Source organism: Vigna unguiculata, chromosome 4, assembly GCF_037176805.1.
Source record: "Vigna unguiculata cultivar grain cowpea cultivar isolate G323 ecotype 2 chromosome 4, ASM3717680v1, whole genome shotgun sequence".
In the NCBI taxonomy this organism is placed as follows: domain Eukaryota; kingdom Viridiplantae; phylum Streptophyta; class Magnoliopsida; order Fabales; family Fabaceae; genus Vigna; species Vigna unguiculata.
This window is the reverse complement of record NC_140795.1, coordinates 48,430,241-48,443,673: the sequence shown is the minus strand read 5'-3', so window position 1 is coordinate 48,443,673 and position 13,433 is coordinate 48,430,241. Positions and strand designations below refer to the sequence as shown.

Below are 13,433 nucleotides of genomic sequence, written 5' to 3'. Positions count from 1 at the left end.
TTTTTTGATTTTACAATCGGATTCTTCTGTTTCTCTGGGTGTGGGCGTTTCTCAGTTGCAGCAACTGTGAAGCGACAGAGAAGATAATCGTAGAGAAGAAGGAAGGGTTGAGGCTATGGCGGCGCATCATGGGGAACCGGCGAAGCTGCGGTGGGGCGAGCTGGAGGAGGACGACGGCGAGGATCTGGACTTCCTCCTCCCGCCGCGACAGGTCATAGGGCCCGACGACAACGGCATAAAGAAGGTCATCGAGTACAAGTTCGACGACGACGGCAACAAGGTCAAGATCACCACCACCACGCGCACCCGCAAACTCGCCAACGCGCGTCTCAGCAAACGTGCCGTCGAGCGTCGCTCCTGGCCCAAATTCGGCGACGCCGTTCATGAAGACGTCGGCAGCCGCCTCACCATGGTCTCCACCGAAGAGATCCTCCTCGAACGCCCTAAACCTCTTGGTAATACCTCTCCCCGGAATCCACCTTTCATTACCGTTTTCATTACAATTTCTCTGTTTTCTTTCCTAATTACACTGTGGTAATGTCTGTGATAATTAGCCGTTCGAGAAAATGCATTAACTGCAATTACATTGAGTCACCTCTTTCTGTTCGAAAATTCTGGAATGGCCTTCAGAATTGATCATGATTTGTAGCATGTGTTTAAACTTCTAATTTGATTTTCCGAAACTGACATCTGCACACTTACTTTTAGAGAGGTTGGACATCATGAAAACTTAACAAGAAAGGAAAATGTCTCTCTCAGTTTATTCTATTTTTTTTATTTCAAATCACTTATATCTTGAACAAATTTCATAACCCAGTAGATTTTGAATGAGAAATTGATTGCTGAAACTGTAAACCAAATTTAGGGAAATAGTTTTAACACAAGAAAAAAACAACGTGAAAAAGAATTAGAATTGCTCTAAATTACTATGTTCTTAAAATCCTCTGTTTATGCATGAGAGTGAAGACTTTAACTTGAGATCAGTAGTGAGTTTAGTGTAGGTATCTATCTACATATCTTTTATGTAGTTATAGGATTGTTATAGAGTAGGATAATTGGATTGATCTATGATCAGTATTTAACTACTGTGTTTCTGTGATTGTTATCAGGCTCCAAAACAGAGGAGCCAAAGACTGCTGGGGACCCCTTGGCTCAATTCCAGAAAGGTGCTGTTCTGATGGTGTGTAGGACATGTGGGAAGAAAGGTGATCACTGGACCTCAAGGTGTCCATACAAGGATCTTGCCCCACCATCTGAGGGATTCGTGGATAAGCCTGCAACATTAGATGCTGCAGCAGCAACAGGTGGTGCAACCAAGGGAGCCTACGTGCCTCCTGGTATGAGGGCAGGGGCTGAGAGGAGTGGTGGATCTGATATGCGGCGGAGGAACGATGAGAACTCTGTGAGGGTAACCAACCTCTCTGAAGACACAAGAGAGCCTGATTTGCTGGAGCTGTTCCGTCCTTTTGGTCCTGTGAGCAGAGTTTATGTTGCCATTGATCAGAAGACCAGCATGAGCAGGGGCTTTGGCTTTGTTAACTTTGTCAACAGGGAAGATGCGCAGAGAGCTATCACCAAACTCAATGGGTATGGTTACGACAATCTCATACTTAGAGTTGAATGGGCAACCCCAAGGGCAAACTAGAGTATGATGTTTTTGTGCTTTTCCCCATTCTTGTGTTTTGAAGGTGCATCTATTTTTGTAGTAAGTATTGTACTTGATTCCTTTGAGAGGATTTGCCATTTAAAAGTATAGATTTGAGATCTTAATTTGGTTATTGATAATGAGGTATTGTCATACCCTTCTTCTACATCTATAAGGTATTTTGAAACTAAAAATGGTTGATCTTTCTTGGCTTAGGTTGAGTCCATCTACACCATTTTTTTACTGATTAATAATAAGTTGGATAAAAAACGTATTAACTTACTGGTTTTGACATTATTTGTACTCATTAAGTACTATTAGTTAATAAGAATAATCGAGATATTGAAAATGTAAAACTATTAGAATATCATTATTAATAAAAAGATATTCTTTAAATAATTTATTATGATTTTTTCTTCTAAATTTGATCTCCCTTGATAATTTTATTGTATTCTTTTGAACTAACCCTTCAGATAAAAGTTCATGAATATTTATGTTCATGCGTTAACAGCTTTAATTGTGATGGATATAAATAAATTAAGGATTTCCTTTGAAAAAGTATATTTAAGCTATTCATTTTGCGGTTTTAATATTTTTAATACATTTTATCAAATTCAAAATGAATCTTAAATATTCATTAAATTAATTTTTTAAATTTTAAATAGTACTTATTATTTTAATATATACTTGAATATAGGATGACTACAAAATTTATATTAATTCAATATATCATATAAAAAACCTTAGTTGTTATGTAATATGTCGAACATCTTAATCCATATTACGTATTGTGTTGGTTGACTAATCAATTAATTATATATAATATAAATTTTCAAAAATTTTAAACTTTGGAAAATGTATTTTTCGCAACCTCTTCTCTTACCTTGAAATTTTAATGGTATTAATTGTAAATTATAGATTAATTTAAAGGTTATTTTAATCTAACTATTTTTTTCTCTTTCATTTAATAGTTCTTTGAACTAATTATTAAACCTCTTAAATATTATAAATTTTTATATCAATATTTTAAAATTAATCTCGTTTTTGAAACACATACCATATTAACTTTGCTTTTAAGTATTTTTCACGAAGTATGTCCTAATTTCAAGTACACATTTATAATAACCACCACAAGAGAATCAAAGTTTAGAATTTGAAGTTGAAATATACAATTTATTAATATGTTGAGGCTAATCTAAAGGAACATTTGACAACATTAATCAAATAATTTAAGACTAAGAATGTTTTCTTTTTAAGACACAATTCTATGTTAGTTGGAATGAAGACAAAAGTTGTTAGTAGTTATGTTAAGTAGTCACTTTGGTGTATCTTTTGTTTCTTTTCCAATCTTACTTTTTCTCCTTCATCTCAATTTCTTACTTTATTTTATTTTTTAAATGAATTACGCTCACCAAAAAGTCAAAACAATAAAATGGCACGATTTTATTCTCTCTAGATTGATCTGCAAATAGTTTTCTGAACTAGAATTTCTTGTGTTGGACACCCTAAAATAATAGTTAAACAAGTAACAATTTTATTTTTTTAATTATGATTTATTGTCTCTTTATTCAAAGATTGAACAAAAATTTCTCCAAAGAATTTATAAAATTGTAATTTGTTTCAACCATTTATTTTTTATTTTTTTTATCTCATTATCCTTAGAAACTAAAGTATTAACAAATCACAGTTTAAGGCACTACCAACATAGGACCTACCAAATTTTGAACTTCATAATCCATCATTTTTCTTTTCTGGTGCAACATAGGACCTACCAACTGTCACATTGTTGAAACTGCTAACAATTTGAATTGTTGCCTTTCACTTCTAACATGCTAAAATTTTTAGTTGATACTTCAAACCTTCCTCTGCATGTTGATTTTAGTTTCTAGTATGAAGAAAATTTCATTTAATTCAGATTGAAAACTAATATTAACTGATTCAAATGTTACTATTTATTATTAAAAATGCAGTGGTGGCCAAGTTCAGAAGTCAGAAAAATTGCCTGATTTGGCATACAGTTGAATAGAATTATATATTATAATTAAACCATAAATGAATACAAACATTACTAATCACTGAATACACTATATAACATGCCTCATCTATTTTTCTCATCTAATTATGCCTAAGGCAAACCATAAATAAATAAATAAACCAACCAACAAAACCAACTTTTCCAGAAAACATAATAACATTATTTCATCTGATATTCACTGTAACACCTGAGTGGCCTTGACATGAGTCTGCATAACTTCTCATTAGACAGTTCAAATCTTCGTACAGAACTGTTTGATGCTTCTCCACATATCTTTTCCTTAGGCATTCCAATCTCCTTGGCCAAATTCTCTGCCCCACTTTGTGAATCTATTACTTTATCAAAGCAAATGTATCTACCAGAAGCATTGTTGTTCATTGCCTTCAACACACTTGCATGAGCTTCTGCCAGTTTTGTCACATCCACAGTTGCTAGCAGACCAAGAGAATACATTTCTTGACCACCTACATTAGAAATTTAAAGGTTTTAGATTCCATTATGCTTGATTCCATCTTCAAATCAATAGAAATCTGAAGATTGTTAATATAGAAATAAATGTGGAAACCCAAAACCAGAAAAAAATCATGACCGTTGTCTAATTATAACCAAAGAATAATATTATTTGAAAATTTGTTCAACATATAGACCATTCTCAGATACTTTTTAACTTCAAGTATACTCATACTCTAACTTATCCTAAGTGATGTAATTATCGTAAGAATTTTCAAAATGTATTATTTTTATGAGCCTAACGATATATAACTTAGATCCTAACATCTGAAGGTAATATACACTTTACATGAAAAATGAGATATGAGTTATCATAATATTAGTTAAGGTAAGTTTGATTAAACTCAGAAACTTGACAGCAAATGGTACAAGAAATTGGACCACTTGTTTTGGTCAATAGTAGCACCTTTGAGGTAAGCAATTGTTGCTGTTGGATTCCTGTGACAAAATTGAGGACCTGTAATTAGAGCAGGGCAAATGGTAGTGAGTTTCAAACCCTTCTCATTGGCTATTCTCCAAGCAGCTTTCTCTGCTCTCATCTTCCCCAGTGCATACCAGAGCTGCCATACAAATTCAAAGCACAAAGCAGGGTCATTAATGATGATTTTTCACTTACATAAACATGTTAGATGATATAAAAAAAAAAAAAAAAGTAAGAAAATATCATTGTGCAGAGTTTACCTTCTTTTCTATGCAGAATGATTCACTGCTCCAAGAGCCATGATTAATAACTGGGGTGAGGTCTGATTGTGCAGTGTCTTGCCACACACAAGCTGCTAGTGAGGAAGTGAACACACATCTCTTTATTGAAGGTGTTCTTGCACATGCTTCCATCACATTCTCAGCAACTCTAACTTCAATCTCAGCCATGGATTTCTAGAAACCAGACAAAAACAATTGCTCAGACATTATACAGTAATTTTTATTCCAGGTATTGTTAACAACAGTTCCTTAATGGTGTTTACATGAATGTAGCTCATTCTGATTTCAGAAACTTTTCTAAATGTTGCTTAATGTCATTTCAAATCAGTGTTTAAGCCAGATTAGGGATAAAAAAAGTATGAAAACTTTTTTATCTTTCTAACTAACAAAGTGTTGTGAAATGAACATTTGTTCAATCATGCAGATGAACTTCTGTAACACTTTTTATTGTACAATAAGTTGTTCATCCATTGATTGGTGTTCATGATGCCACCTAAGTAAAAGGGTTTTTCCCAAAGAGCAATTATTTGTCAATGAGACAGGTTTCTGGACATTCCAGGTAAGTAGGTGAGGTGTCACAGTTAGAAGGGTAAACAAAAAATTAATCAATCAAATTGCAGATTTTTCAAAAATGGAAAGACTGAAATCACATGAACAAAGTAACAGACACTAAAATTACACACAGTAAAAACACCAGTTTGCAGAATAAAAATTTAATTAATCTAAAGTAATAAATTTAAAACCCTAATTACTGGAGAAAAAAGTGTTCTTACTGTGTATCCAGAAAGACCTGCAGGATCTGTGAATGCAGAGGTGTGAAAAACTCCACGACAGCCCTGAAATGCGTTCTCCAACCCATCAATGTCAGTTAGCTTTGCCATTATTGCTTCCAACTTTCCCTCTGCACTTTTCTCAATTTCCTTCACTTTCTCCATCTCCTCTGCACAAATCAACCAACCATTCTTAACTACTACCATCATCTACAACAACATTCACTCAACAATAGAATAAATATCAATTCTTTCTTCCTCACTCACTTTCTGTACCATTATTGTTGCTGCATTTACTGTGATGTTGATTGCTATTGGTGTTTCTGTATAATAATTGTTGATTCTTTTTTTAACTGTGTTCTTCATTCATAAAAAAACCAAAAATGTGACCTAATTAAAGGTATCTGAGTAAGGTACAATAATGTGAATGGGTTTTGGTTAAACTTTCATATGTTGAGATCATTTTAGAAAATTAATGGTTGAGTTTTTGTTAAAGAAATTTATTTTAGTAAATATATAAAATATTTTTTACTTTCTTTCAAATATTTTAATTTTTGATTTTGTTGTTAGTGTTGCGTGATTAATGAATTAAAAGATAACAGTCACAGAATTTCACTAATAACTAAATAAATCAAGATATTTAGAAATAAAAAATAAAAAATGCATTACTCAATAAAATACCAATTTTCAATTGAAATTTATTTAAACATACTTAAATTAATAAAATGTTTAAACTTAATTAAGTCTAACCTATATTAATAAACGCATCAAACACATTGAAAAAAAAAAGACTTTTTATGCATTTTAATTTTTCTAAACAAATTCATTTTACCCTTACACACCATTTACCTTAAAAATTACGATTAAATTACCAAATATATATAATTTTAGTTTTTTTTTTTTAGTTTTTATGCATATCATTTTAAATCTTCTTAAATTTCCATCATCGAAATTCATAAAACTTAAAATATAAAACACATAGAGAAAGTACAACTCCTGTTAATTTTTTTTTTTTGAAAAAAAAATAGTCATTTAAAACATTTAATATGTCAAATCATAATTGCTGTCAAAAAATATATCACATCACATCCTATGAACATGCATCTAATTATTGTGGGCCGTGGAGATTAATATAAATATGGGTCATACCAATTATATAGATTAATATAGTTTGTTATGGGTTTATTATCATATTAATTAATAGAGATTATATATAGAATAACAAATTATTTATTTGGAGCATCATATTTTAATTAAACTCCAATTATATTAATATAATTCTCCCCATAAATTAATGGAGGAAAAAGAACGTGTTTTTTTTTTATTCCATAAATTCTTGCAGCACTCTTTGGTTTGTGACCATACACGATACACTTTACTACACCACAATAAACAAAATGCTATATATAATGACATTGAATATATATATATATATATATATATATATATATATATATATATATATATATATATATATATATATATAACTAAAATAAACCAACACAATTTTTTTTTAAAAAGTAGAGATTGAAATTGGTCAAATTTTTTATTAAAAATTAAAAAATATATATAAGGAAAGTTTGAAGGAAAATAAATAAAAAACCACTAGAAAAAAATAATAAGTTGAATAATAACATTATATATTGAGTTTGGTGTTTGGCAAATTGCCATATACGACTTTTTCCTTATTCAAAATTTGCACACTAGACTAATCTATGTGTACATCTTATGAATCATCAAATATAATAAACATATAAAAAAGTTGACATTTTTAAATATATAGAATAACATTATCTAGCAACTACTCTTGATAAAATTCTTTAATGATTAAACATTGATTTTGTTCTTTAAAAGGTCAATATACTAACTAATATGTTTTATATTACCCGAATATTTAATAAAAAAAAATTATACACAAGAAAATCAAAATTTCAAACACTTTTTACATTAAAATTTTAATAATAAAAAAAACTATTTCACCTTCATTAAACTGAATATTTATTCCTTTTGTTTGTTATTGAATGACCCATGGACATGAAATTGCCAACTATGCACACTTTTCCATCACACAACACAACTTTGTCGTGCGGAAACAAACACACCAAATCATCATCGACGCAACAAGTTTGAATAGTCGAAACTTAAAAAAAATAATTTTTAATAATTAAATTTTTACAACTTTCTTAATCATAAATGTTACTTTTTAAATAGTTTTCAATTTTTTTTTCTTGTTTCTAATATTTCAAAATTATTTAAAAAATAACATTTCATACAATAAAAAAAATTATCAAAATTTAATAGTCAAAATATTTGTCTCAAATTTACTTAAATTTAATAAAACAACAAATATCCTAAAATTTTTGTAAACAAATAATTAATCAAAATGCATCTCACGAGTCGAGTTAACTAACCTTCACGGAACTCTCTCATGGCAGAAGAATCAACTGATTTTTTTAACAAATCATTTTTTAAATCCAAAGGGTTTTCATTTTCACACAAAAAACGAGTTCAGAAACTATCTAGTTTGGATTATTAGAGAATAATTAACGAATAAATAAAACGTTTTTGCAACAAAAAGTTTGGAAAATACGAATTAGGTGTTGAATTTTTTTACAAAGATCATGTTTTCTTAATCTCTTCCCCTGTTTCTCTCACAAGAACTACCCAGTTAAAAATTTCAGCTTCAAAACTTTAAATTTTCTCTAAAACTTTAATCAAATGAATCTCACCCAATAAACAAAACCCAGTTCAAGAAAGAACCAACACATGTATGCACCTAACAATCTTATCATAACCTTTTTTTAGCTTATTCTACCAACCTTCATGAACGAAAAAGAAGCATTTTTTCTGAGTTTTTAATTCGATTTTTGAAGTGTTCATGGTTGAATCAAAGTGTTTATGGAAAAGGAAACGAAAGTTGATGAAAAGTTTACCTGGATTTTCCACTGTGATCCGAAGAGAGTAACCCAATTGCAAGAGATGGTTGACCAAGGCAAGTCCAACATAAGAAACACCACTTGTAACACATAACAATGTTCCTTTTTCATCACCATCTTCATAATAAGAAGAAACCAGGTGGTGGTTTCTTCCTCCTTCATCGTCTTTTCCGGCGGCCGCCACCAATTTCCGGCAAAAGGCCTCCGTCTCCACCTTCTCACTCTCCCATGTGCACATAACACCCATTATATTTAGACCAAAGTATAATATAAGATATGGTAAGATATAATATAAGGTGATGAAGATTTATATGAAATCTAGGGAAAGGAATTTGATGAAGTTGAGGATGATTTTAGGGTTTTGTTGAATATGGAAATGAATGAAAATGGTGGAAATTTATAGAGGATTTAGTCCAAAGGTCAAGTGAGAGACTTGGTTGTGCTACTTTATCGTCAAAGTCCATCAAGGTGGGTATGCTATCAAGTAATAATAATAATAATAATAAATAATAGTAATATATATAGTAATAAGTTTAATTAATCGGATGTTACCTACATTCATCTCGATATATCAGTTTAATACCTCTTTTTAAAAGTGTGTTAATTGAGTCTCAATTTTTGAAAAAATATTTCAATTAGATTCTTCCCAACAAAAAAATTATTAACACCGTTAACGGTATTGATATTTAAAATGACTTATAAAATTAAGTATTGATACTTATATTAAAACTTAGTGGTAAAAGTCATCAATTAAGTTTACGGCTTTAGTAATTTTGAAGTTAACGGCTTTAGTAATTTTTTTTCTGAAAGAAAGCTGATTAAAACACTTTTTCAAAAGTTGAAACTAGATTGACACACTTTTAAAAGCGGATATCAAACTGACACATATAAATAAAAAAGGTATCATCCAACTGATTAAACCTATAATAATAATAATTATTATTATTAATAGTAAAAGTTGTAAAAGTTGTTAGATTTAAAGGAAGAACAGACTAAGAAACTAAAAGGAACAAACCAGGAAGTTTACATATTAGACCTTGTTTTGTATTGGATATTATTTTATTACTTGGCTTCTTTATGTTAGTGCACATAAGAGGACTTTGTTTTTAAATATTTTTTAACGAAAAGCGTATTAGGGCATTTAACACTTAAGTATTATAAAAAAAATGTTCCTATTAGAATATATTGATGTGACGTAAAAAAATCTTAAAATTAAAAATGTTTTTCAATCGTGAAAATGTCTCAGATTATTAATATTCTGATTTGTAAAATCTTTGTATTATAGTAAAATTTGACAAGGAAATGACACGGTTATAGATAAATAAGAGTTCGTAATAAAATTATTGTATTAGAAATGAGTTCGTGTATCACATTTTATTGTACTGTGTATGTTTATTATTTAACTGTTTTTTTTTTCATTAAAAAACCATTGTTATTTTCGAATCTTATCATGTAAATTATTGTTATACATTTTGTCGTTTTTTATTTTATTTTTAGGAGAACATCATAAACTAGTTTTTGATCCATGCTTAGCAAAGGTCGTTGTTTTTTTATATATATTTATATTAAAAATTAATGTAAATGTTATTATTTTAAAATAAATATTTTATTTAAATAATTATATTTAAGTTTATAATAGTGAATAGTTAAAATTATAATATTTAAATAATTAATCATAGAAATTTTTATTTACAAATTAATTAAAAATAAATAATATTATTTTAATATTAATATTTTATGTTAAAATAACATATTATAAAAAGTACAATTGAGAATCAATACTTATAATATTAATTGATTATAATAATAATAATAATAATAATAATAATAATGATGATGGACATGTCTTAATGTTGCACTGCACTTAAAATTAAAATGAAAGAAAATAAACAACCAAACCATAAAAAAAACAAAAAGTAAAAGTAATTAAAATATGATCTATAGAATAAAGAAGATAAACTATAGAAATATTGTAAAATAAATTATCTCGTAAAAATAACAGTTTGATATGAATTCATTTATACTGAATGATAAGTTTAATATAATAAGTGATTAGAGATATATAGCTATAAGATTAAAATTTCGAATTATACACTTTAGTTAACTATTATATTATTTGTTAATAATAATAATAATAATAACAATAATAATAATATTAATAATAATAATAATGTTAATGTCAATGTCAATGCTAATCTAATAATAATAATATTAACATTAATAATAATAATAATAATAATACATTACTAAAAATTCTCATCATGAGATTTTTCTTGTAAATTTATTAAAAAAATTTATGCGAAGAAATTTTTTCTGTCATTTTTTCCAAGAATCTTAATCAGTATGTATTTTCTTTGTAGGTAATTATTTCCTAAAAGATTTGTTGCGAAAAGTGTTTTATCTAAAATATTTTGCAACAAAATTTTTATAACAAAATTTGTAAGTATTTTTTTAAAAAAATTCAAATTAAAATTGACAAAAAATATAAGTTTTTTTTAGTAGTAATATCATTAATAATAATAATAATACTAATATTATTATTAATACTAATATTACTAATATTGATGTTAATATTAATTTAAATAATAATATGATTTTATAGAAAATATGCAAATAAGTTAAAAATGATCTCGTAGAGAAGTAGAAATGATGTACAAAATATAAGTAAAATGTAGACATACCGAAAAAAAATATTATAAAAACAAAATATTTTAGTTAAATGAAATGATTTAACTTGTCTTTTTTGTTGTTGGTAGCAAAATTATGATAAAGAAATGATTTGTTAATAAACAATAATAATAATGTCAATATCTTAATAATACTAATATTACTTATAATAATAAAACTAATATCAATAATAATATTAATATTATTAATATTAAAGTTAATATTAATTCAAATAATAATATTGTGACATAAAAAATACGTAAGAAATTGAACTATGGTTATGTAGAAAATGAAAATGAAATGTATTTACAAAATAAAAGTAAAATGTAGATGTACAAATTTAAATCATACAAAAAATATTAAAAGATATTGACATATGAATTTAAAGATATTCTTTTAATGATAAAATTAAAATAAATAAAAAGTAGATTTTAATATGATTTTTTTTTGTGCTGAATTAAAAAATGCACATAATAATTTATTAGTGATGTGTTATATAATTAAAATTTTGGAATATACTTTAAATTAAATTTTATATTAAATAAAATATTTTACGTTATTTTTTGTTATTAGCAAATTTATGACTTGTGAATTATTTGTTACTTATAATAATAATAATACTAATATTACTATTAATACTAATATTATTAATATTAATGATAATATTAATTCAAATAATAATATGATCTCATAAAAAATATGTAAGTAATTTAAATATGATATCGTAAAAAATAGAAGTAAAATGTAAACATGTTATGAAATATAAATAAAATGTATTATAGAAAAAAAATGTTTTAACTTGCTTTCTTCTAATATTGTTTGTAAATTTATGATATAAGAATTATTTGCTAAAAATAATAATAACAATAATAGTAATGTTAATATTATTAATGTTAATAATAATACTAATATTATCACTACTAATAAAAATATCAATAACAACATTCATACTAATACTAATATTACTAATATTACTGTTAATATTAATTCCAATAATAATATGATCTGGTAGGAAATATGTAAGTAATTGAAATATGTTTATGTAAAAAATCAAAATAAAATGTATGTACAAAATAATAGTAAAATGTAGAAAATATATAAATAATCTCGTAGAAAAAAAAAACATGAGGTTAATGTTTGAATTTATAGATAGAAGTACATGAAGAGATATAGACAGATATAAATATAATGAAAGATATTGGCAAAGAGAATCAAATATATATTTTTATAAATAATAAATCTTAAAATTAAAAAATAACATTTGAATATGAATTTATTTATACTAAATTATAAAATTGAGTTGATGAGGGATGCATAATTATATGGTTAAAATTTTGAATTAGACATTCTAGTTAATTATTATACTATGATTTTAAAGAAAATATATAAAGTAATTAAAATATGATCTCGTAATAAATATAATGTACATACAAAATAAAATAAATATATGTATATGGTGAAATATGAATGATTCCATACAAAATAAAAATAACACTGAATTTCTTTGTGTTAAATTATAAAATTAACATAATTATTTATAATGATGTTTATATAATTCTTAACCAAAAATCACTTTTATAAATCCATAGAAAACATTTCACCACCAAATATATAGTAAAACTTCTAGAGACCTAATAAATTAAGAAATCCAGTAAAAACATTGATAAAAGAAAACTTCTTAAAAGAAACTAAAAGAAAGAAGAAAAAGGAAAAAAAAAATAGCCTAGTCCAAAGAGTTTCACAATACATTCATAAAAGATAAATCCATTATAGTTCATATATTTCTTTTTCTAATAAATTTAATCGTACATTTAAAATAGTTCAATAAAGAGTTGGTTATTAAAATTAGCTTTTGTCTTTTACCCTATTTATACAAACATAAAGTACAGAAAACAAATACAAATTTGTCTTTTATGCTTTGTAAAACATTTCTTATATGTTTGGATTAATTTACGTAACAAAATTTCCTAACATTTTTTGAGAAAACACCAAGTATAGTGTGGGTCACCGTTCCTTTAATTCTTGAAGTTCAAAATTCGTTACAACTTCTATTAATTAATTAATATAGCTTTAATAGTTTTACCTAAAATATTACCTTTATTGATGTATGTATTATACGTTAGTTTGGTGATTTTATTCGGTTTATTGAAATTAAATTACTCTAGATG

General features: G+C 26.7%; 2 protein-coding genes across 2 annotated transcripts; one reads left to right on the top strand and one right to left on the bottom strand.

Annotated features, from left to right (window-relative positions):
• On the top strand, window positions 1-1,770 carry LOC114180243 (uncharacterized). Its single transcript, XM_028066530.2, has 2 exons — window positions 1-455; window positions 1,110-1,770. The coding sequence occupies exons 1-2, from the start codon at window positions 116-118 to the stop codon at window positions 1,643-1,645; spliced, it is 876 nt and encodes a 291-aa protein (XP_027922331.1). The 5' UTR covers window positions 1-115; the 3' UTR covers window positions 1,646-1,770.
• A 1,888-nt stretch (window positions 1,771-3,658) lies between these two features.
• On the bottom strand, window positions 3,659-9,010 carry LOC114182381 (NAD(P)-binding Rossmann-fold superfamily protein). Its single transcript, XM_028069253.2, has 5 exons — window positions 8,596-9,010; window positions 5,666-5,832; window positions 4,872-5,066; window positions 4,597-4,750; window positions 3,659-4,144 (listed from the first exon to the last, which is right to left on the bottom strand). The coding sequence occupies exons 1-5, from the start codon at window positions 8,843-8,845 to the stop codon at window positions 3,840-3,842; spliced, it is 1,071 nt and encodes a 356-aa protein (XP_027925054.2). The 5' UTR covers window positions 8,846-9,010; the 3' UTR covers window positions 3,659-3,839.
• Window positions 9,011-13,433: the final 4,423 nt, after the last annotated feature.